Here is a 25,775-nt window from a genome sequence, read left to right as displayed (position 1 = left end):
TTCTTAATTAATTTTTTTTATAAGTTAGAATTTGTGTAATTTGAGTTTATTCACCTAAATATAATTTATTTTATACATTTAGTACAATGCATTTAGGATCTACTTGTTTTAAACGATGAATTTGTATAAAGAGATGGAAGGAATCAAATAAGAAAAAAAAACATGAAATTTGACGAATAAAAAATAATTAAAAATAAAAAAGAGACTAATATTTTATTATTAATTTTCTTCTCATAATAGGAAAATCATATAAAAAAATTAAAACATAATAAAATATTGACAGCAAAATTAATTATGTGATCAGAGAACTGATTTTCTATTATATAATTCCTGGCGGTTTATGTCTAATTAGTATTTAGTACACTCCGTAGTTCTATAATTTTTGAGACAATACACATGGATATTTGGTACCTCTTTCAAAAATTCCATTATGGTTTCTGATATTTTTTAACAATACTGAATTATTATAGTTGATTAAAATCGAATTAAATATGTTTTTAATTTTTAAATTGTGATATAAAATTAGAATTTGATTTCTCTTAAATTTAGATATATTTTAATTCTCAAATTTTAAAAATAAATAAATATAATTTTTCTAATTCATAATTACGTTAACATGTAAAACACATTTTTGGATGACGTTTGAGTTATCCGTTTTGGTATATCTTAACTCAAATTTCATTTTAAAACACCGTCAAACAAATTAACATTAAATCTAAAGTTTAATGACTATAATTTAAAAAATAACGAATTTCAATTTTATATGAAAATTGAAAAACTATAAACATATTTTAATCTATTAAAATTCAAAACTGAAGTAAAATTATTTAAACAAATTTTGTAGCTTTAGTAGAAAACCAATTTGAAACGACTACACCAAATCTCATAATGGCCAGAGTTTGTATTAGGAGAATTTTTTCTTCTTCCAAAGAAATAATTCACCAAACAAGTTGGGTTTATTATCCTCAAACAAAATAAGAAAGTTGAACAGAAACATCAACATATCTTAATGTTGTTAGGGTTCTTATGTTTCAATTAAAAATACTTAGCAATTTTTTGTCATATGGTATCAAACATGTTGGTTTTTTTAATTAACCATGTTCTCTCTTCCGTTATTTTAAACAAAACACCCTTTGAGCTTTTATACAGCAAAACAGCTGATTTTTCCATGCTCAAAGTCTTTGATTGTTTACACACACCATACTTGACATCACAAATTTGAGACTCGATCCTGCAAAGGAATTTTCTTGGAATATGAAATTGGTACAAAAGGGTATGTTGTTTTGGATGTAAAATAATTTTCTTGTATTATGGAGACAACTCATCTATTATAGAATGTATTCAAAACAAAGGAAGAGACATTATCTCAACTCTGATATTAGTGTTTTTAAGTCATTACTTATCTCAAAAAGTTTACATTTAGTTTAAATATGACATCAAATAGAATCAATTCCCTCAATTAATATATCTCAAAAATAATAATACCCATACAATATTACGCTTACTATAAAAAATAAGATTCAACAACACATCAATCAACATCAATATTCAACAACAGATAATTATTTTGATCAGATTAGTAGGAATTAAGTCAAATTTCTTTAGTTGCAATGGTTATTCTCAAAGCTAACTTTTTAAAAACCTAAGTGATTTAATTATGACCTATAACAATGTATTTAAACGTAACATAATTTTAGTATGTGATATAAACAAGTTTAGAGAACCAATTTTGTCAAATAATTCCACCGATATTAATGACAAAATTATAAGAAAATGTTATAAAACAAATAGAAACTTCCTTACAAATCTAATCCGTTAGAAATACTTAAATCCTCAACTATTAACTACTATGAGGTGTAATCACATTTAAAAATAAATGATACATGAAGAAAGAAAGTTAGATTTTATTTAAAAATAAATAAAAAATAAAATAAGATGGGAGAGAGGAGAGTTGGGGTGTGGAGGGGTTGAGAAAATCGCATCTTATATCAAACACCTTGTTAATGTTATATATACCCTAAATTCTAACTCGTAAACTCCTCTAAACAATACCACACAAAATAAATAAAATTAACAAAACCATAAGAAATTAAAAATAAATTAAAAGGAAATTCAAGTAACAATTATATATATATATCAAAAACAAAAAAGTTAAAATAAAGATTAAATAAAAAAATTATAAAACAAATTAAAAACCATAAATCCTAAAAAATAAAAACAATAAATAAAAGTCATTAAAAATAAATTAAATTAAAATCAAAGAAAAAAATTAAAATAACAATTAGAAAAAACTAATGGTTACCGGATTCGGAAATTTAAATACCAATTAGAAAAAAAAAGTTAAAATAACAATTAAGATAGAATCTAATTTTGAAATTTGGTAAATTTTTTAATTATATTTTGAAAATTGATTAAAAAACTTACTGAATTTCTAAATTTGATAATCAACTAAAATTCAATATTTTTTTAAATCTCTAAATTCTTTCATACCTACGTTTAAAAATTAAACATTTGAACTAAACTAAATATTTACAAATGAATTTTAACTAAACTAAACATTTATAAATTAAATATTGTAAAAAATGTGTATCTTGTGACATGATATGCTTAAGGGTTGAAGGTAGCATGTGAAAAAAGCTACGGTGGTGAGAGATGAAGTGATAAGGGATGCGAGGGAGAGGAAGAAGAATTCTTGGTTGGTGCTATGCTAAGGTTAAGAGGAAGTGTGAGTGAATAAAAGTAGTGTGTGGAGTAAATATAAGGAGAAATAAATTTTTATTTTACCCTATTCACAAGTTAGTTTAAGAATTTAAAAAGGTTTAGAGGTGCACAAAGAAAACTTGGAGATGTAGAAAGAAACCTACAAGTTATACATGTAAAAGGCTCAATTTCTCTTTTATATAAAGAAAGAAAGTTGCTCCCTCACCTCCACCGTCTTCTTCCTCCACCTCCCCAATCTAATTTTTTTTCAAAAACTATCCTTAGATTAATTTTTTTCACTTTTACTGTTAACTTTTTATATTTTTAATTAAAACCCTATTCTATAGGATCCCGATATTCTAACAACGCCAATTTGACAAAAATTTGACAACACCACGTGTCAGGTTTTAATTGGTCCAATTTGAATATTTTTTTTAATTTAAAATCTAGTTTGGAATGGGTTGAAGTTTGAATTCCGAAATTGCCCTCTTCATTTTTGAACTCTATCTTCTCTCCTTATCACTGTCTTCTCTCTCCATTTTAGGGATTTGAATTTCATTTCAACTTCTCTCTTCATAGCAGTGTTCTCCCTCCTCCATTTTTAGGGTTTCATTTTGTTTTGAACATCTATCTCTCCTGCTTCCTTGTCACCATCGTTTTCCTTTCAACCTCTCTGGACGTTGGGTTTGTCTCTTTGAGTTGGAGATTACGCTTGTCTCGTTCGGTGTCGATTTTATCGAAGTTGTTACCTTTTTTGTGCAATGGGTTCGTCCGGTGACAATGGTTCTTCGAACAAGGTATGAACTTTTTCATGTTTCCGTATTCGTATTTTGGGGTTGGGTTTTTGGTCTTGCATCTGTTCGTCATTTTTTTGATGTTTTTTGCTTTTGGGTTGTGACTTACGTTGGTTATTTGTACCAAAAAACAATTGTTTTTTGCAGTTGTTTGTGTATATGTGTTGCAGGTAAATTTGTTACATGGATTGTTTGTTGGTTGTCAATTTAGATGATTTGAAGAAACAAGAAAAATCAACAATCAATAGAAAACGCATAAAAGTTATTAATGATGCTTTAGAGGACCAAGATGCTGTAATTGAAGAATTTGAAGAAGAGTTATCTGCATTGCAGGCTAAGCTGCTTGAAGAGAAGAATAAAGATGAAGGTGGTTACAATACACGTTGTAACCAACATGATTTTTACAATAACTTTGAATGTGAAGGAGGAGTTTACAGGTTGTTTATAGGTTTACAAGTGAGGTCCTGCACCATTGACATAGGATAGATGCACTTGTAATCGATTATTGGGACCGTGTAATCGCTTACCAGGAAAAAACTCCCCTTTTGTGCTGAAAGTTGAGAAGAACTACCCAGGCTTGACTTAAGCACTCCCAGGGTTATTTTGGAGTCCTTTTGACTGTGTTTTGAAGGTTTTTTGGATGGATCATTATTAGAATACTTCAAGTTGGAATACTTCAATATTAAACAAATAAAAAAGGAAAAATAAAGGGTATTGAGTAATGAAAAATTATAACAATAAAAAACCACATAGATTAATAGGAAAACGTAACAACAGTTCATCAAACCATAAGTTTTGAAATTAAAAAGTACACAACAGTATTAGAAAACGTACATAACAGTTCATCATACATTGCTGCACTAAACAACTCATGACCATTAAACTCACTCAGTCATCTAAAATAACAAACATGAAACAATACCTTGAAATGAAACTCATTTATGAAGCTTAGAAAAACGTTATTTTGGGGAAATTAATTTCACCTAGTACAGTGGTCTAAAAATTAGGAGTTAGCAGTCATTCGAAAGCTCTTTGAGTATAGATTCCAACAAAACAAGAATCAAGTCATTTGGAGTTTAGTGGAGAAAGTTAAGAACAAAACAAGTAGCAAAGGTCAGAAAAATAAAGTTAGGGAGTGTTGTTCATCCAAGTGGGGAGTACAGTTGAAGTTTTTGTACAAATGACCATTTTTCCTCTTGTAATCGAGTACAAGACTCCTACAATCGATTACCAGGTTAAAATTACAGTTTTGTACTGAAAGTTGATCTACGCTATCCAAATGTGGCAACTGCGCTCCCCATGATTGTCTTTTGTTTGTTGTGAGTGTCTTTTAAAGATATTGTCAATGGAGGACCCTTGTTGGTCATGGTTGATGATTTCCACAACTTGTAGCGTGAAGTTGGTAAGTCTTCTGTGTAGGGAAGATCCATCCTGGGTGGTCTTAGCAACACAGGTCAGGTCCTGCACCATACACACTGGAGACATGCACTTGTAATCGCTTACAGAAAGATTGTAATCGATTACCAGAGGAAAAAGGGTAATTTGTACAGAAACTTCAACTGTACTCCCTAGCTAGATGAACATTGCTCCCCATTCTTTATTTTTGTTGAATTTTTCCTTTTTTGAGATGGGTGAGTGAGTTCAATGTTATTGGGTGTGCTCTCTGCACCAATAATGAGGTTAGGTAATTGATTTCTTCAAAATAAAATGTTCATTTAGGTGGTTTTCTCCAATTGAGGTGAGGTGCATAACTCATGCTGTCAACTTTGACCTTTGGTGACTATTTTAATCATAACTTTTTCCACAGACCTCCAAATGATGTGATTCTTTTTTTATTAGAAAGTAGACTCAAGCGCTAAAACGAACGCTAAAACGAACATCATATTGGATTCAACACTATTCGGCCGAACGCTAAAACCGAACACCTGGATTGAATATTGATAGGCCGAACACTAAAACTAAACTCCTCACTAAAATCGGATACTGGCTGGACGAACGTTAAGATCAATCTCTTAGGCTCGACACTAAAACACCAAACATTATTAAACCGAATACTATTAACTCGAAACTGTTTGGACGAACGCTCAAAGATAAAGCCTCCTCGAGACCGAACGCTGCCTATGACGGAAACTATTAGGACGAACGTTTAGAGTCTGCGTCGAATACCTAGATCACTTAACCGAACACATAGAGTACAGACTGAACATCTAGAACCCTGGCCGAATGATCTCGACTTAACCAAACAATATTAAATCAAAATCTGACCGAACGGTACTAAATCCATTTTGACCGTTCGGTAGTACTAATTTTATCTGAGAGCTAAAATTTCTAATACACTAAAACCAAACGTTCATGATCCAACCTTAAGAATATCAATTTATAACCGAACGTTCAAGATCTAAATTTACGAATATTAATTTAAGACCGAACGCACACTAATACATCAAAACCGAACGTTCAAGATTCAAACCTAAGAATATCAGATTAATACCGAACGCTCATGATTGCAAGCTAAGAATACCACGTGAAGACCAAACGCTTAGGATTGCTTCATGAGAATACTAAATTAAGGACGAATGCCTAAAATCACTAATTCACTGGATATTGTTTGGACGAATGTCTAATATATTACTAACTTTACCTAAGGACGAACGCGAACGCTCGTTACCTTAGAACACAAAACCGAACGCTCATGCTATTTTGGCCGACCACTAATTGGTCGAGCAAATTGGACGAACGTCCAATTTTGACTAACCAAAATTGGACGTACGCGCGTTCTGCAGAATTTTGCAGAATCACATCAGATTTTTCCAGAAACCAGAAACCCCATTTTCATCCCCTTCCATTTCTCAGTGCCAAGCCCACTTAAGGAGATGATGATGGAGGTTTCCTGGTGGTGGCTGGAGCACTTCCAGGTGGAGAGACCCACCACCAACTGCTGTTGCCCACTTTTGCTGAACGTAATTTGGGTTCCTTATCACCCCTCCGGTAAGCAACTTTGCAGCTAGCATAATATATTAGGATCCCCTGATTAATTGGGAGGTTACAGTAACTTGGTGTCATTTGATTCTTTCCGAGTCAGAGTGGGTGAGCCGTGGCTGACTTAGTGCAGATTTGGTAACAGGAAACCTAGGTTAATCTGGTTTGGAGAGGTATGGTAAGGGGAGAGAGGTTTTATGGTTCGGGAACGAGAATTCCCTGTTGTTTTACTGCAGAATCGCTAAAGGAAATAGGTGTACTGAGCTTGTGACAAAACCAGTAGGTAGATTAGTAGTCTTGCACGTAATAAGGGGGGATTATAAGCCAGATAGGAGATAGTTAAGTTACCTTGGATCTTGGATCATTAAACTGGACAAGAGGCAATGGTTTATAGATGCTACTGGACCTTACCAATGACTACTAATTTATAATTTTTGGACATCTGAGTAGGTGCAGTTAATTCCTTAAAGTTAACATTTTATATATTTCTACCACCTCTGACCTTTGCTGGTTATTTTGCTCATAACTTTCTCCACGGAACTTCAAATGAGTTAATTCTTGTTTTGTTGGAAAGCTCTTTGAGTCTAGATTCCAACAAAACAAGTATCAAGTCATTTGGAGTTCGGTGGAGAAAGTTAAGAACAAAACAAGTAGCAAAGGTCAGAAAAATAGAGTTGGGGAGCAGTGTTCATCTAGCTGGGGAGTACAGTTAAAGTTTTTGTATAAATTACCTTTTTTCCTATGGTAATCGATTACAAGACCCCTGTAATCGATTACCAGGGCAGAAATTGGCCAAAAATGCTTATGGAGCTCATCTAACTTACATGAAAGCACCTAAATGACATTTTTTTTCAACAATTCAATGACTTAACATGTTCCGACACCATACACACTAGACACATGTACTTGTAATCACTTACAGAGAAGTTGTAATCGATTACCAGGTTAAAATTGCAGTTTTGTACTGAAAGTTGATATGCGCTACCCAAATGTGACAATTGCGCTCCCCATGATTGTTTTTTTTTGTTGTGAGTGTCTTTTAAAGATATTGTTAATGGAGGATCCTTGTTGGTCATGGTTGATGGTTTTCACAACTTGTAGTGTGAAGTTTAGTAAGTCTTCTGTGTAGGGAAGACCCATCCTGAGTGGTCTTAGCAACGCAGGTTAAGTCCTGCACCATACACACTGGAGACATGCACTTGTAATCACTTACAGAATGGCTGTAATCGATTACCAGGTTAAATTTGCAGTTTTGTACTGAAAGTTGATCTGTGCTACCCAAGTGTGACAGTCGCGCTCCCCATGATTGTTTTTTTGTTTGTTATGAGTGTTTTTAAGATTTTATGAATGAAGGACCCTGTTGGTCATGGTTGATGGTTTCTACAACTTCTAATGTAAAGTTTGGTAATGAATCAATGATGTGTGCGAAAAAGCCCAAACCTTGGTGATACCAACCTCAACGGTGTGTGCGAAAAAACCTAAACCTTGGGAGAAATACCGCCAACCGCAATGGGAGACAAAAGCCAAAGACTTACACAACCACGAAAATGTCGCCAACGACAATGCACGCCAAAATCAACAAAATTCCAAAACGACAGATATATACCTTAAAACGAGCCCACAGTCACACCATCAAAAAATGGGGAAATGGATAAAAAGAGAGACAAAATCCTCAACAGTGACCAAATGACCCAAGAAACGAAGTAAGAAAAGTCGAACTCAAACTCAAAGGGGAGAGAGAAACAACATTTCAATGGTGGACAGAAAGTAAAGAAAAGCGAGGAACGAAGAGAACCAAAACGGTGGAGAGAGATGAATGCTTCAATGGTGGAGAGAGATGGAAGCTTCAATGGTGGAGAGAGAGAGTTGAGAAAACCAAACTGCAAAAAAGAGTGAATCTGAAAAAATAAACTGCCAAAAGGAGTTTCTATCCAAATTCATTCCAAAATTGCCCTTCTGAACAAATTTCACCTTTTTTAAAAAACTTTTTAAAACCAACCAATGAAACAACGCCACGTGGCGTTGTCAAAAAGTTGGCAAAATATAGTTGTTAAAGAAACCTTTTCCTATTCTATACCCTCATTCCAGTACAAACCACACACCCCCTTCTCTTCTCCTTCTCTTTCCCATTTCCATCACCCACCCTCACACACATCCCCCCTCCTCTTCTCCTTCTTTTTTCCATTTCCATTACCCTCACACCCACCACCGAGGAGTCTTGCAAAAAATGTGATGGAGAGATTTTCTCAGTCCTGTGATATCCCCAAGACATGTCCGCAGAATGTTAACACTAATAATCCAATCACAATTGAAGATATATATTCTAGATCTGTTAATGGACACTATGACTCTGATTTTGATGATACTCGGCCTAAAAATAATTTGTTGGAGGAGCCCTACATAATGACAAATGGCTATCATGACATCGATGGCAATTTTGAGGGTTTAAGTTGTGATGAACTTGAAGAGGATGCAGATGCAGACCTAATAAGAAAGATCAAAGGAGGTTGAGGAGAAGGTTATTCTTCTTTCAAAGAAACTGGAACGAGAAAACGTTTTTCCTGATGGTGGTTATGATGTGTCAGTACTGATTTAGACAATCAGACATCTACTAGAGGAGAAAATAAGTTTGGCTCTGGAAGTTTCAACCCATTTAAGGTCTCAAATTTCTTACAGAGTATTCGTGAGAGAAAAACTTAGCCATGTCAAAACAGAACTTGATTATCGAACTCAAAGACTAGAAAAAGAAAAGAATGAGATGCAATTAGTACTGGAGAAGGAATTGGATAAGAGGTCAAATGACTGGTCATTTAAACTTGAGAAATACCAATTAGAGGAGCAAAGACTCCGTGAGCCAGATAGAGAGCTTGCTGAGCATAATGTGTAACTTCAACGGACATGAATATCTGTTAGACCGATGTCTGAACGGATATTCCATTTCCATTTTTTTAACGTTTTAACTGTAGTTCAATTTTTACTGAAGGACAATTATGGAATGAGGTGGTACATGTGGACGTGGAGGGAGCAACTTTCGTAAAGAAAAGGCTATAAAACAAATGGTTAAAACTATTAAAAAAATTGAAACAGTTTTGGAAATATTAAAAGAAAGAACATTCGTTCTATTTTTTTTTTAGTTTAGGAAACTAGTTAAAAATTAAATAAAAGTTGAATAACTTAGGCTAGAATATTCTCACTTTTATTTATGAATAAGTTTCTTATTTAACAAATATTCCTTTATAATTTAAAATATTGTTCATATTACCTAATTTAAAACTATATTTTAAATTATATAATCTTATTTAATATTTTATAATTACATCAAATTATAAAAATTAAAATGTTATTTTAAATCACATAATTTGGAACCTAAATTATAGATTTCTTTAATTGTATAATTTAGAATTACATTTCAAATTGTTTTAAATAGAAATTATAAGATTATGATAGAAAGATGAGTATATTGTGACATATTTATAGACTTTTCTAAACCTTACTATAATATATATAAAAAAAAGAGATATTTTTTATCACAATATAATTTTTACCATTTAATTATCATTATAAGTGTGTGAATAATTCCCTGATTAATGGGGTTAGCAGCAGATTTGGTGAATATATTATATTATTTGACTTGATATTGTATTTATGGGTTATTATGTCAACATATTATATATTATTATTAGTTGGGTGTTTATTGGTAACACGGTCGTACATAAATCTCCAAACTCGGAGTTCACGAATTATATATTTTAGAATATAATACAAATTTATCATGACGGTTATACGTTGTTGATATTATTCATATGATGGGAATGAATTAAAAGAAATATGGAGTGAGCCAAATAATAACCTAATTAAATATAAGTTTTTGTTTTCTTTGTTAACAGGGTTAAATATGTTTTTAGTCCCTAAACTATTGGCCGTTTCTGGTTTTCGTCCCTCTTCCAAAGTAAGGTACAATTTGGTCCTCATTCTTTAGAAAAACGTTCGTTTTAGTCCTCAAAATTTTGTTTTTAGTCCTCGTTTTAGTCCTCAAAACGTTCGTTTTTTCGACTAAAACGAACGTTTTTTAAAGATTGAGGACTAAATTGTACCTTACTTTGGAAGAGGGACGAAAACCAGAAACGGTCAATAGTTTAGGGACTAAAAACATATTTAACCCTTGTTAACAATACATTATATTCTTTAGTTTTAGTTATTCACTCATAAAAGTAGCAAAGAAAATTTTAATTCATCCCATTTTATAACAATTCGACAGTGAGTTAGCTAATTCGCAAGTTGGTAACTAAAAAAAAAGTAAAAACTCAAACATTATGTAAAAGCTAAGATTTAAACATGATAAAAAGAATCATATAATTACTATTAATACACACCATTAACCAATAAATCTTAGTAAAAAAGCATGTTGTCAGATTGAATTATGTTGATTCTTTTCTTATTGATCTGTGTAGGTTGCGTAAAACAAGACAAACTAAGTTGGTAAGTTTTACTATAAATACATTAGAAAATTAAAATAAAAAATAAAATGAATTATTTTATAAGATTAAATTCATATAATGTTGTTAAATTCTTATTTTAAACTTAGGTAGATATTGATTTTAGCTTATTAAAAAGGTTTTTGTTGCTATTTTTTCTTTCCTAAAAATAATTTTAAAGAAACACCAGACAAATCACAAAAATACTAGGTATATTTAAACTATTTTTCCATAAAAACTATAATAACCTGGAAATTAATTAGAAAACTTAATGAGGTATTAAGTTAATAAAACTAGAAATTGTTCCTTTAAAAGCCATTTTTAAACACATTCTGATGCATTTAACCCAACTCCATTCTCTCTCTAGAACTCAGTCTTCTTCTCTCTGCCTTCTCTCTACCATTCCCTCACATTCAGCCATTGCATGTTTGATTAGGTGGTGCTCAAGTGACCGCGGCGCAGAGAGATTTGCAACCATCCAATTAGATTTTCGTTCTTCAGCGGGTAAGTCGTTTTCCTTTCTCCTCCGTGATTTTGGAACCTAGGGCATGCATCTTTACTGGTTGCATGTAGCTAGAAATATTCCCTTCCATTTCCTCTGTTCATCCTAGCTCTAAGAACTGTTTCCATCACCATTTTGGTGGTTGTAGGGCACTGTTTAGGTCCTTGCTGTGAGATACTATATATTAGGGATTTCCAGCAGGCTGTGCTGTTCAGTCAAGTCATTCTAAGGTAAGGGGAGCTGGATCTTGCTTTCTGTTATATAAATTAGGGTGTGCACGAGATAAATTGTTGTTTGAAGTGGGGAAATAACGTATGTATGGATTTTTATGTATGGGTGTTGTTTGTATTGGAATTGGAAATTTTGTATGTGAACTCGATTGCTCAAATGCTTATCTAATAGTGAAACTGTGGAATTGGGATGGATAAGGTTTGAGGCTGATATTGAATGGTTGAATGAAGTGAAGTCTGTTAAATAGGTGATTAGAACAATACTTAAGTTAATTAGAGTGTTTAGGGTCTTATTAGAGGAACTAAAGTGGTCAAATTGAGAATTGGGTATTACAGATTATTCTGGTCAGTTTAGGTGGCTTAGGCAAGTAAATTAGGACCTAATTGGACCCCTAAAATGGTCAAAATCAAACTCAAGGTGGTAGAATTAGATTTGGGCTTCTAGGTTGAGAGATTTTCAGTTTTCAAGTATAAATCAATGCATAAAGACTTTAAAAAGATGTTAGGAAGGGTTAAAATCAGTTAAACATGTTTAAGTCAATATATACTTCGAGTTGGGGGTGTTAGAAGTTCATCAAAAAGGTTAGAATGAGTTTTGAGTGGTTAAGTTGTGCAAATCTGCAGAATTTCATTATGCAGATTTTGCAGACTCGTAGAGCGAAGCCTTTCGCTCAGCGAGTCGCCCTGGCGAGGTGCTCTTTGTCAGGGCATTCACATAGCGACTCTGTACGCGATGCGAATTATAACAGAGGGTTGCTCTCTGTTTGGTGAGTCGCGTAGCGAATGTAGTCGCTTTGCGACTGTTGCTAGCCTAGGAAATTAGCCAAATAAATAGAATAGTGAAAATGGTGCATAGCAAGAGTTCTAGGGGGTTCGTCTCTGTCTAGGCTCTCGCATAGAGGCCTAGGTGCGTTATGCAAGAGGTTGAAAGTCTGATGCATGTTGCGAGTTAATTCGCATGGCGAACTAGGGGGTGTGCTGTGCGAGACCATCTTGTCTCGCGTTGCGAATAGGGTGCACTGTGCGAACCTTTTGGGTCCAGTCTTCTCTTTTGCTCTTGCTTTGGGTGAACCAAGTGTGTGGAATGATTGAAATGCATAACATGATGGTAGTAATGTTATTGAACTGATAGTATGTATTGGTATGAAACATGTTTGGTGGTTGAATGTATCAAGTATGGTTGATGGACGTAATTCCATGGATCTCTAAGGAGGTTACATGGTGGTGCTCTATAGTAATATTGGACGTAATTCCATGATCTTCAAGGAAAATATTCATGGTAGTGCCCTTAGTTTTTAGATTGATTTGCATGGTAGCTCAGTCTTGGGGGTTATCTTGGAACTACAATGGTCGATCATTCTCAAGTAGAGAGGATTGAACCATGTCGTGAGTAGTAGTAGGAGGTCCTAGTCTTGGGTGCTTCCAGTATGGCCCAAGGTGAGTGATAACGGACTAACCTCGTGAGTGTGGTAGGGTGAAATCCATTGGCAATGGCTTTGCAAAGCAGTAGAAGCCACAACGAGTGCACGACCCGTCATAGCTCGGCAATCATTCTAGGTCCGGACGAGTCAAGTTTAAGTGTAACATGTCATGTTTGTGTAGTGTAGTGTAGTGTATCTGTCTTACTTGCATGTTGTCTGTGACTGCTATAACATGATTTTTATATCTAGCTCACCCTTGCTTGTGTGTTTGTGTTTTGTTTGGGTATGTTTTTCTTTTGCAATGATCATCCACTTGGATGTGAGCAGAGGCAGATGAGGTGCCTGCTTAGTTTAGTTAGGACACTTGGTTGTCCTTATTATTTTGAAATACTCTAATGTGTTTGAAGTTTTAAATTATGACTTATTTTGGAATGACTGTAACTTTAATACTTTACTTACAGTCTACTTCTAATTGTTCTCTTATATTAAAATGTGAACTTACTATATTATATTTCTATATAATATGGGATGTTACAAAAAGTTATAGAAGAAACAAAATAAAAAAATTAGTATTAGTTTTTTTCATAAATTAATCTTATACATTAACTAATTCATAAAAAAAAATACATCATACAATTTATCTAAATTTTCATTTTTTAATATATACATATATAATTTTTAACTTAAAAAATTATTTTATTTTTCTTCTATAAATCCTAACAAAAACAAGTCATCCAAACCTAATCATCACCCCATTTTGCTTACTCCTTTACCAAACGTAGATTTTTTTTTTCATTTCTAAAACAAATGATGAAGTGTTTTTACTCTCTACTTTTTAAGTTTGCAAGGGAAAAATAAAGGAGGGAAGAGAATAATGTGTGCAAACTCGGAGAGTGTAAAACCCTAGAAAAAGACCAACAAAAAGTTGCTCCTATGTGTTATCCTTTGTTGTGCACTCAATGGACCATATTTTTATGGGAAAAAAAGGCACCAAAACATTTGTAAACAAAAACATGTTGAAAGAACATGCGCATGCCAACCAAATATGATTAAAACTTTATGCACATATAGTTTCTCTTATCGTTACCTATGATTCCCTAATTTGATTTTGAACTAACTAACAAAACATATCAACCCACTTAAAAAGATGTTTTTTTACAACAAAATAACTAATAATCAAACCCTAATTTACATAGAAAGTTGTCTAACTAATAATTAAGGTGATCCCATTTCCATGAATATATATATATATATAAAAGAAAAAAAAAGACCTATAAACTAGGATTATTGTAGGTTAGGACAAACATGATTTCTATGCATTTGAATTTCAAACACTTCAATAATTTTATTCTCTGTGCCACCACCATGATATTTCTCCCATTCACAATAACATGAGGTTGGTAAAGGGAAGCTCCATTATGCAATTTTCAATGTACAAACACACCTATATAGGGTGCTACCTAAACTTGATCCATGCAATGCATTGTTCTATTGCACACACACAACTTTATTCATTAGTTTTTGCCTTTTGCCAAAAGAAAAATAAATTTATTATTATTGTTGTTGTTATTTTCTATTCTTGAAGTGAAGAGAAAGTGTATTTTTCTTAAGAAAAGAGACATTGTACCTAAAGTACTTGTGTTGAGTGGCAGATGGCAGAAATGGGCCATAATATCCACCATCCAAAACAAAACAAAGAATTTACAGAGTGGGACCCTTCCAACTATTATGCTTTGTCTTCAAGCATAGATCATGCCAAGCTCAGGTTACAGCCATGGTGGCATTCACCAGTTTTAGCAGGTAATAATGATGGAGAAACAATTCTGGTAAAAATAAAGAAAAAGGGTAATTTTAATGTATTATTATTGTCCATTTTGGACATTATTATCTAATTATGCATAATGTCTGAGTTAAATTATGTTCAATGATGTGTGAACAAAAGTATAAATACTTTACATTGACAATTAAACAAATAAATTAAACTTAAACATGCCGTTAATACTTGTAAAATGTAATTAAAATGAGTGAATTTTAATTTGAATCTAAAATTTCTTTTTTTTGTTCTTCTAATATTTCAAATAAATGTCTATTCATATTATGAACTATTTTAATATAGTTTTCATTCCTTTCAAATTCGAAACCATAATTTTAACCCTAATATTCAAAATAAATAAATAACATTTATTTCTATGGAATATATGTTTTTTTTTTCTCAATCTCTCTCTCTCTATATATATTGATGAATTAATTCTCAAATTTTAAAACTATTACATTAAACCAAACTAAATTAGTTTATTCAACTAAGAGGAAAAATATATTTAATGAACATTGAGATGAAAAAAAAAGTGATTGCTTTATTTGTTTGACTTTACTTGGTGAAAAGTGAGAGGGTAATTAAGAGATGGATGGAGTGTGTTCATTATTATTGTTGTTGTATAGGACACAGTGTCCTTTATTCATGTGCAAGCTGGTGAATAAGAAGGAAATAGGGTCCAAAGGGGCCATATGAATCAACCTCAAAAGAAAATATTAAAATCTGTGAAGTTTATGGGATGACCTAGGTTGATTTCATGTATACTTATATCCACATTATTACACTTCCTGCCTTTGTCCTTGTTGGTTGCTACTCCCAACTCTATGGATCAAGATATGAGATCAACTTTAAAATATTAAAATATTAATATATTAAAACAATTATTTCATGTCTTTTTTTTTATTGTATAATGTTATGATCTTTGATAATGGTAATATTCAAATTCTTGCCTATTTAACAAATTTAAAACATTGGAACATAAATATATTCTTTTTTTTTTGTCAAAAATAGAGGATTTCGAGTATCACTATAAAAATCATTAAATAATAATCTAACACAAAAAAAATATCAATTATTATATTAACTAAGTTAACCTTTATTTTATAAATTAAAAAATTATTAATATCTAAAACAATTTTTATTATTAATAAAAATATATAACCAGTTTGTGAATCTATTAACTATCAAAATTTTAGCTATTTAAATATAATAATAATAGTAGTTAAAATCTTGATAACTAATATTAAAGACCAATTATTAGACTCTCATTCACAAATTAATCTTTATATTTTATTAATGATATTAGAAGTTATTTAGATATTAATAATTTTTAGTCTATAAAATAAGCATCTAAACAAATAAATACTTATTATTTAATGATTTTTTTAGTATATATATAACATCTAATCATTAGGTTAACTCAAGAATTATTTGATATTCATCACTCATTCATTTTAGAATTAATACAGAAAAATCTTTAGGTTATAAGAAAGAAATATACATAATACTCATACATATGGCTTGTTAAAGACCAATTCTTACAGCCAGAAAATTTTCAGAATATAAATTTTCTGAATATAAATTTTCATAAACTTAAATTATAATTTATCTGTACTATTTTAAACTTAAAAAACTTAAAACTACTTTTACTAAAAACTAATCATACTGGTTAACATATTGAACTGTTTCATTTTGAGTACAGTTAACTATGGTTTCAGTTTTCCTGTTTCCTTTCTCAATCGTAGGTTTTTCTATTTCCGTTTTCCATCACAATTTTCTGCTGCCGCCATTGTTGTCGAAGACTCGGGTTCTGAGAACACTTCTCGTTGGAAAGAGAAGCAAATATGCAAACCCACGTTTTCCCCTTTCCCTTTCAAAAGAGATTGAAAAACCTTGGCATGGTAGCAGTGGAAGAACGAAGGAGAAGAGGGGGAGCAAAACGATGTCGTTGAGACGGGAGTCGAAGGAGGACGCACCTGAGTTCCAGAAGGAGTCGATGGAGTTGCCGGCGGGGGGAGAGGGTGAGGGCGGGAGGCCGTTGCCGAAGAGGGAGTAGTCGAGGAACGACTGGACGCCGGCGAGGGAGGAGGCGGAGAAGAGGTCGGGGTGGGTGAAGGAGGTGTGGTCGAGGGAGAAGTTGGTAGGGGAGTTGTCAGTGACGAAGATGGTTTTGGCGGCGAGGAGCGTAGGGAGGTGGCGAGGATCGTAGGGAGGCAGGCGAGGCGGGGGAGGAGGAGGTGGTCGGAGAAGGGGAGGCGCTGGGAGACCACAGGGAAACAGGAGAGGATCCAGAGGAGGACAATCCAGGAAGGCATTGCGTGTGATGAAAAGTGTGGCTTTGAACTTAAGCAGTTTACTGGATTGTACTGCACTAAGTGAACTAAAATTAAGTTCAGATCAGTTTTTCTTAACTACTTTTTAGTTCAATTCAGTTTCTTTGAATTATTATATAGTTAATTATAGTTTGGTTATAATATAGTACAGATATTGCAGTTTGCCCACCCCTACCCACAACATAAAATCCTTTGCTGATTCACCATAACTTATTTCTAATAATGTGTTAAGCTATTATCTTCACATTTAAAAAGCATATAGCGTGCATATAATAAATTATAGTAATGTAAAACAAGAAATATATTGAGTTTAAACTCAAATATATATAAACTTCCACCTTGTTACAAATCTCTATCAATTTGTATACAACATCACACCAATATATGTCTATTAATCCAATTCTTAATTAAACATAAAAGTCTCTTATAATTGAATAAACTATAACTATATTTATAATTTTGTGATTTTGAAATATGAATGAATAATATATAAAACACGATAGGATATTTACAATTTAGTATAGTTGATCATACATACTATTATATTAGTATAATATAAGAACCTTTGTTAACTTTTCACTTGAGTGGAGAGTAAAGTCAAGTTGACTCGAGCTCAAGTTGAGTCATGTCAGTCTCGACTAAGTTAGGCGAAGTTGACAAAAACTTTAGTTGAGTTAAGTTGGCTAAGCCCATGTCAAAATGAGTCATCCCAAACCTAAGTGAAGTCAAGTTGGTTCAAGCCCAAGTTGAGCTAAGTCTTTCAAACTTAGGTTGAGCCAAGTCAGGGCAAGCACACATTTAGTCAAGTTTGGATGGGTCAACATTCAATCAAGTCAAGCCGACCCATGTTTAGTTGGGATAGGGCCAAGTTGGTTCTAGTCCAATCAAGACCACGTCAGGCATAATCTGATCAAAACCAAGGCAAGCTGAGATGGTCTTGACCTAGGTCAAGTTGAGTCAATATCATCTTTAACCAAGTTGGAATATGTTCATGTCTTTGTCAAGTTCGGTCTAGTTTTAGCTGAAACGAGGAATAAGTTAGGTTGAGCCCAAACAAGATTAAGACAATTTGAGTCAAGTTTGGCCAAGTTGAATTTAACTTGATATGTCGGGTCAATACGTAAAGTTAGAGTGTTTTCAAACTAAGTTCAATTAATTTCCTTTTAAGTCAAATAAGTCTATCGAATCCAAGTCTAGTTGAATGAACTTAAACTCAAGTTGATCCAAATTATGAAAATCAAAATATAACTTTAAGAATGAAAAATTTCAAAATTCTTATTTTTTTAGGTAAAATTCTTTAATTTTAAATAATTCAATTACTAATAAAATTTTAGAATTTTATATTCTTTTAAAATTCTTTATCCAAACAAAATATTTTGTCACACAAATTTCAAATTCTCTAATGAATTTTAATTTATATCCTCTTAAATGTTATCAAACACATTATTATAGAATAAGATAATCCAAAATTTGCAATTCGTAATGGTATGAAATACAAAAAGGAGTTGATTTGATTTATGAAATGTTAAAATAATGTTTGGTGAGTGAAAATTGTATTCCACATTAGAATTTTGAAACCTCCATATATATTGGACTTTTATGTTATTATTTAATTCTTCTTATTATGTGTTTAATACTTTATATATAAATACGTTCATAAATTTTATAAAATTAGTGTGTTTTTATAAAAGATATTCTTTGTTTTTGATCGCTCTAGAAGTGTGAATAATTGTTTTTTAAGTTTTCATAAACACATGCAAATTTTAGTTTAATTTATATAAAGTATTTTTGTGTACTTTTTATTTTTCCAAATTTTGAAATCTCTAAGTTTATATCTTTTAACATGGACATTGGGGTAAGTAAATAACATCACTAATTTTTCATTCTAGCCATTTTTTAATTGTTGGTAATGTAGTAACTTTTAAACTAAAGTAAAAAAGCACATAGGGAATGAAAAAGAGAAAAGTGTTAAGAAAATTATTTGGAAAAGATCAGTGTATAGGAATCAAAATAAAAAGTCATAGTATCACATTAAAAGACATCAATTTTAAAAAAGTGATTGCCTTAGTTAATGTTTTGTTTAAAATTACGTTAGTTTATATTTCAACGTGATTTTAGATCACTCATGTTAATGATTTTTTTCTTTACACTTTATTATTAGGAAAATGATACTTGAACAACCATTTTTGACAACATTTAGACACGCGCACACGTGTCAAAATCTGAGTGGTCCAGTTGGAAAAATTAAATGAAAATGGACCACTCAGATTTTGACACGTGTACGCGTGTCTAAATGTTGTCAAAAATGGTTGTTCAAGTGTCATTTTCCTTATTATTAAATGAGCCTTGATTCGTCTGTAGCAGTAAACTATTTGATTACATTGGATCTGGTTTTGAAAAAAAAGTGATTTTGATAACTAAACACCAAACTTAAGAGATTAAAAAGTATTTTAGAAAATTATTGTTGTTTTCTAATTTTAATATATAGAGACTGCAATATGTACTTTTTTTTTTAATTTGAGGAACTAGAATTTTTATTTTAAAACTTGTGAAGCTAAAACCAAATTTATCGTACGTTTCAAAGAAAAATGTAATTAACTTATAATAAATTTTGAAAATTGAGAAAGTAAAACTACATGTAGTGTTTATTTTATTAAAGTAAGTCGGAAATCTAATTTACCTTTACTCAACAATAAAATACACGTCACTTTTTATTTTATTTTACACATCCCCCATTTCAGAAGCAAAATCCCACAAAATCTATCCATTTATACTCCAATATAATCGATTTTTACCTTTTTATAGTTAACATCTAATTATTAATTATGATGCTAATCATGTGCAAGATCCAACCATTTGATTCCTCATGCACTTTAATTTATAGAGGGCAATTATGACTTCCATAATAGAAAACTAAACAACTGTGAGCAAGTTAAAAGCATATATATATATATATATATATATATATATATATATATATATATATATATATAAGGGGTAGTTTGTTTAGACAGAAAACAAGTGCTTTCAAAAAAAGTGATTTTTATAAAAGTAGAAATTGTTTTATGTTTATTTTGTTTATGTATCTACTTATTTAGATAAACTGTTTAAATAACTTATCAGAATAAGCAAGTTTTAATTTCTGCTTACTTTAATAAATATATAAAAAATGGTAATAAGCACTTTTGTTTTAATAAAAATAAGTGCTTTTTGTTATAGATAAGTGAAAACAAACATATCATAATGTGTCGACCTTTTGCATTAACTAACTCATTTGATTTTGGGACAAAGACAACAGTGGTTTGTTATGATTGAACCCCTTTCAATTTCTTCTCAATGTTCTTCCTTTTGCTTTTCGACGAAAAGGTTGTAGTGTGCTTCCAGACACACACCTTCAGCAGAAACAAAAAACGCTTAAATTTGATGTAAAAGTTGTATTCTAGACCATGACGGGTACTTAAAGATGTCCATGGATGGTTCATGTCACTAGAGCTGCATGAAAGAAGATTCCAAATCTGAATCAGCTGCCATGTTGGACCCTCTCATTCACAAATCAGAGAGAGGAAAATTATGTGAAATGAAAAAGCAAAGGAAACTGCTGAATCTGGTTTCAAAAACCGACACAAAGTGGAACACTAAACATTAATTGGGTGATGAATCTGTCTGTGGTTAATGGTTATCCATATACAATTTTTTTTTCCACTCCAACAACACTTGCTTTTGCTTTTGCTTTTTAAAAGCTAAAGATGACACCAAAGCAGTGTGTGTAAGTGTGTGCTGTGAATGTGAAGAAGAAAAAGTGTTAAGGGAAAGAAAGAGAACAACATTGGATGCTGCTAGTGTTGTTTGTTTTAGCTTTCTATGCTCTTCATTAGACAATTAATCTTATCATTCTGTTAGTGTATAACCAGATAAACCTTTTAAGGTCTATGAAATGTTGTAATTTCTGTTTCCCTCTCATAGTGTACTTGGTTTCTTTCATTCATATTCTACTCCTCTAAGCCACTTCTCTCTCACAAAATGGCTACCCTTTCTTCGTTCAGTTTTGTACCCTTTTGCATGCTCTTGTTCCTTGTGTGTCTCACTAGTCCTGCTTGTGTTTCTTCACTTCAACTTTCCTTGAGAAGGCAAGCTTCAATCCTTGTTTCCATGAAGCAAGATTTTGGAGCTGCTAACTCTTCTCTCAGAAGCTGGGACATGTCAAACTACTTGTCCCTTTGCAGTTGGTATGGCATTCAGTGTGACCATGACAACAGGTCTGTGGTGTCAATTGACATATCAGATTTGAATGTTTCAGGGTCAGTTTCACCTGTCATCACAGGACTCTTGAGCCTTGTGAGTGTGTCACTCCAGGGAAATGGCTTCTCTGGGGAGTTTCCAAATGACATTCACAAGCTACCAAGGCTGAGGTTCCTCAACATGTCTGCAAACGTGTTCAGTGGGAATTTGAGTTGGAAATTCTCCCAGCTAAAGGAGCTCCAAGTGGTGGATGCTTATGACAATGCTTTCAATGGGTCACTTCCTCTGGGTGTCACTGATCTCCCAAAGATCAAGCACTTGAACTTTGGAGGGAACTACTTCTCTGGGGAAATCCCTCCAAGCTATGGAAACATGTGGCAGCTCAAGTATCTGTCCCTTGCAGGGAATGATTTGAGAGGATTCATACCAAGTGAGCTTGGGAATCTCACCAACTTGACTCATCTTTTCTTGGGATACTATAATCAGTTTGATGGTGGAATCCCTCCAGAGTTTGGTAAGCTCACCAATTTGGTTCATCTAGACATTGCAAACTGTAGCTTGACAGGTCCGATTCCTGTTGAGTTGGGAAACCTGAAGAAGTTAGACACTCTCTTCTTGCAAACAAATCAGCTGAGTGGTTCGATCCCTCCCCAGCTGGGAAACTTGACTGGATTAAAAGCTCTTGATCTATCATTCAACATGCTCACAGGAGGCATCCCTGATGAGTTCTCAGCCCTTCAAGAGCTTACCCTCTTGAACTTGTTCATAAACAAGCTGCATGGAGAAATTCCTCACTTCATTTCTGAGCTACCAAACTTGGAGACTCTCAAGCTTTGGCAGAACAACTTCACTGGAGTGATTCCTTCTAATCTTGGCCAGAATGGCAGGTTGGTTGAGCTTGATTTGTCAACAAATAAGCTCACTGGTTTGGTGCCAAAATCTCTGTGCCTTGGAAAGAGGCTGAAAATTTTGATCCTGCTCAAGAACTTTCTGTTTGGATCTTTGCCTGAGGATCTTGGTCAATGCCACACACTCCAAAGAGTCCGTTTGGGTCAGAACTACTTAACCGGGCCATTGCCACATGGGTTTCTCTATTTGCCTGAACTTTTACTTGTGGAGCTTCAGAACAATTATCTTAGTGGTGGCTTACCACAATCAACAAGCAGCACACCCTCCAAACTAGCACAGTTGAACCTATCTAACAACCGCTTCTCAGGGTTTCTTCCAGCCTCAATTTCAAATTTTCCAAACTTGCAAATTCTTCTGCTTAGTGAAAACAGACTCTCTGGAGAAATTCCACCAGTTATAGGGAGGTTGAAAAGCATCCTCAAGTTTGATATAAGTGTCAACAACTTTTCAGGTACTATTCCACCCGAGCTAGGTAATTGTGTCTTACTCACCTATTTAGATTTCAGCCAAAACCAGCTATCAGGTCCCATTCCTGTTCAAATTGCTCAAATCCACATATTAAACTATCTCAATGTCTCATGGAACCACCTAAACCAAAGCCTTCCCAAGGAACTTAGGACCATGAAGGGCTTAACTACAGCAGATTTCTCTCACAACAACTTCTCAGGTTCAATACCGGAGGGGGGGCAATTCTCAATCTTTAATTCTACATCCTTTGTGGGTAATCCTCATCTATGTGGTTATGACTCCAAGCCATGCAACCTTTCTTCAACATCTGCTCTGGAGTCTCAAGAAAAAAAGAGTGCAAAACATGGGGTGCCTGGGAAGTTCAAGTTCCTTTTTGCATTGGCATTGTTGGGGTGCTCATTGGTGTTTGTAACCTTGGCCATAATCAAAAGTAGAAAGACTAGGAGGCACTCCAATTCATGGAAGTTAACAGCATTCCAGAAGCTGGAGTATGGGAGTGAGGACATCATAAGTTGCATAAAGGAAAGCAATGTCATAGGAAGAGGAGGATCTGGGGTTGTGTACAGAGGAACCATGCCAAATGGAGAGGAAGTGGCAGTGAAGAAGCTCTTAGGAATCAACAAAGGATCTTCTCATGACAATGGCCTCTCTGCAGAGATAAGAACATTAGGGAGAATCAGACATAGGTACATTGTGAGGTTGTTAGCATTTTGCTCAAACAGAGAGACCAATTTGCTTGTCTATGATTACATGCCAAATGGAAGCTTGGGGGAAGTGTTGCATGGGAAAAGAGGTGAGTTTCTCAAGTGGGACACTAGGCTCAAAATAGCTATAGAAGCTGCAAAAGGACTTTGTTATCTGCACCATGATTGTTCCCCTTTGATAATCCATAGAGATGTCAAGTCAAACAACATACTCCTCAACTCTGATTTTGAGGCTCATGTTGCTGATTTTGGGCTTGCCAAGTTCATGCAAGATAATGGTGCATCAGAGTGCATGTCTTCCATTGCTGGTTCCTATGGCTATATTGCTCCAGGTACTTTAAATATTCAACTACATATAATTGGAGAATCATGATTGGTAACTTCAGGTTATATCTTCTGGCTCAGTTCAATTTTCTAGCATCACTAACTTCAAGTTGAAGACATTATTACCTAACACCTAATAAAAAATATTGCATACTATAGTGTCAGCACACATGGTCCGAACAATTTTTACCTGAAGGTGAAAAGTTTGAGCTCTTCTTTTAAACTGAAAATCTTTAGTCTTAAATCTACTTTTGGTTCTCATTAACATGTCATTTTAATTAATAAAAAATATATATAATTACTTGTTTAGTCCTCAAATTACAGTACCATACTGACAGATAAATATGTGACCTTGTAAGAGCTTTTCCCTCCAAAATATTTGGAGGACATAGCTGTTCAGTAAGTATGTTTGGCCAAATGAAATGAGTGAAAATGCTAGCATGCAACAAGAAGAATGATTATAGAGGCTCTTTTTTTGAAGGATAAAATAAAAATTTTCATGTGTTAAATACACTTGTGATTGATTTTTTGGGTACAGAAATGGTTTTTCCCCTCCGTAGCCACTGTAGCATGTACTTGGTCTTTTTTATGGGACCACAATGTCCAACACCATGTACGTGGATTCCTAGACTGACCAGTAAAGGCTCCACTAACACAGAGGAAATTCTTTTCACTTTTATTTTTCACGCTAACTGGGTGTGTGCTTGCTTTTTTGCATGCCTTGAAACTACAAACCCTTAATCCAGAACAAATCACAGCCCTCCCTTTTTGACCATCTTCATATCAGTGACAGTCACTGAATGCACATTAACCAAATGCATATATTTTACCCCCCACAAAGTTTCAGATCGAGATCTATGATTCACTTTCTCAAAACCCCAGATGAAAAAGAAACCTGAAGAATTTAGGCACAAGACACAAGTTGGTTATCTTTTAGAAATTTCACTTGTTACTTTGGAAAATCAAAACGAAGCTTTTCCCTTTATCTGTAAAATAATGTTGGACTAGTCTTCCTTTAACTTACCCACTTTTTCCTCAATGTTAAATTAATAATTTCATCCTTTTACCTTATACCATTCTATTGCAACATTTAATTCCTAAAACCAGTGACATGGATAATGACCATCTAACATTATTTTATACATGTTTGTGTGAAAATTTAACATCATCATATATGTGTGTGATATCAAGTCTAGTAGGGCTACTTTACTGTTGAAATATTGCATTTTTTTAGTGGTTTTTATTTGTTACAGAATATGCATACACATTGAAAGTGGATGAGAAAAGTGATGTTTACAGCTTTGGAGTGGTGCTGCTAGAGCTCATAACAGGGAGAAGACCAGTGGGAAACTTTGGGGAAGATGGATTAGACATTGTTCAATGGATCATGATGCAAACAAATGGGAACAAAGAGATGGTGATGAAGATCCTTGATGAGAGGCTACATCACATTCCTTTGACTGAAGCAAAGCAGGTGTTTTTTGTGGCAAAGTTGTGTGTTCATGAACACAGTGTGGAAAGACCAACCATGAGAGAAGTGGTTGAAATGCTTGCACAAGCAAAACAACCAAATACATTTCAGATGCAGTGATCTAGAACAGTAAAAGAGAACAACTTCCAAAGAAAAGAATGACTTCTTCCTTGATACATATATCCTTTGTATTGGTTTCCAAACTAGTTTGTTAAATGAAATTTTAATGTTATTTTTCTTTTCCCTTTTACTTTACTGGCATCTCTTCAATGGGTGCAAGAGAGTCACTATAGTTTATATGGTTATGCATGGGAAAGCTAGAATTAATGTTAAACTGTCCATAGCTTGTTAAAAGTTTGTATAATACATAGGGATTTTGTTTGGAATGAGTAAACATTTATATTTTTACTTAA

General features: G+C 33.3%; 1 protein-coding gene across 1 annotated transcript; it reads left to right on the top strand.

The window, feature by feature from the left end:
- Positions 1–21,252: 21,252 nt before the first annotated feature.
- LOC148195655 (uncharacterized) lies at positions 21,253–25,775 on the top strand. The gene is made up of 2 exons (XM_088094872.1): positions 21,253–23,899; positions 25,145–25,775. Exons 1-2 carry the CDS (start codon positions 21,268–21,270, stop codon positions 25,480–25,482), a joined length of 2,970 nt encoding a protein of 989 aa, XP_087950998.1. The 5' UTR covers positions 21,253–21,267; the 3' UTR covers positions 25,483–25,775.

Source organism: Vigna umbellata, chromosome 7 (genome assembly GCF_029865625.1).
Source record: "Vigna umbellata cultivar VRB3 chromosome 7, Vumbellata_1.0, whole genome shotgun sequence".
Lineage (NCBI taxonomy): Eukaryota > Viridiplantae > Streptophyta > Magnoliopsida > Fabales > Fabaceae > Vigna > Vigna umbellata.
Note: the sequence above shows the minus strand (reverse complement) of the source record. Positions and strands in the feature narration are given on the sequence as shown.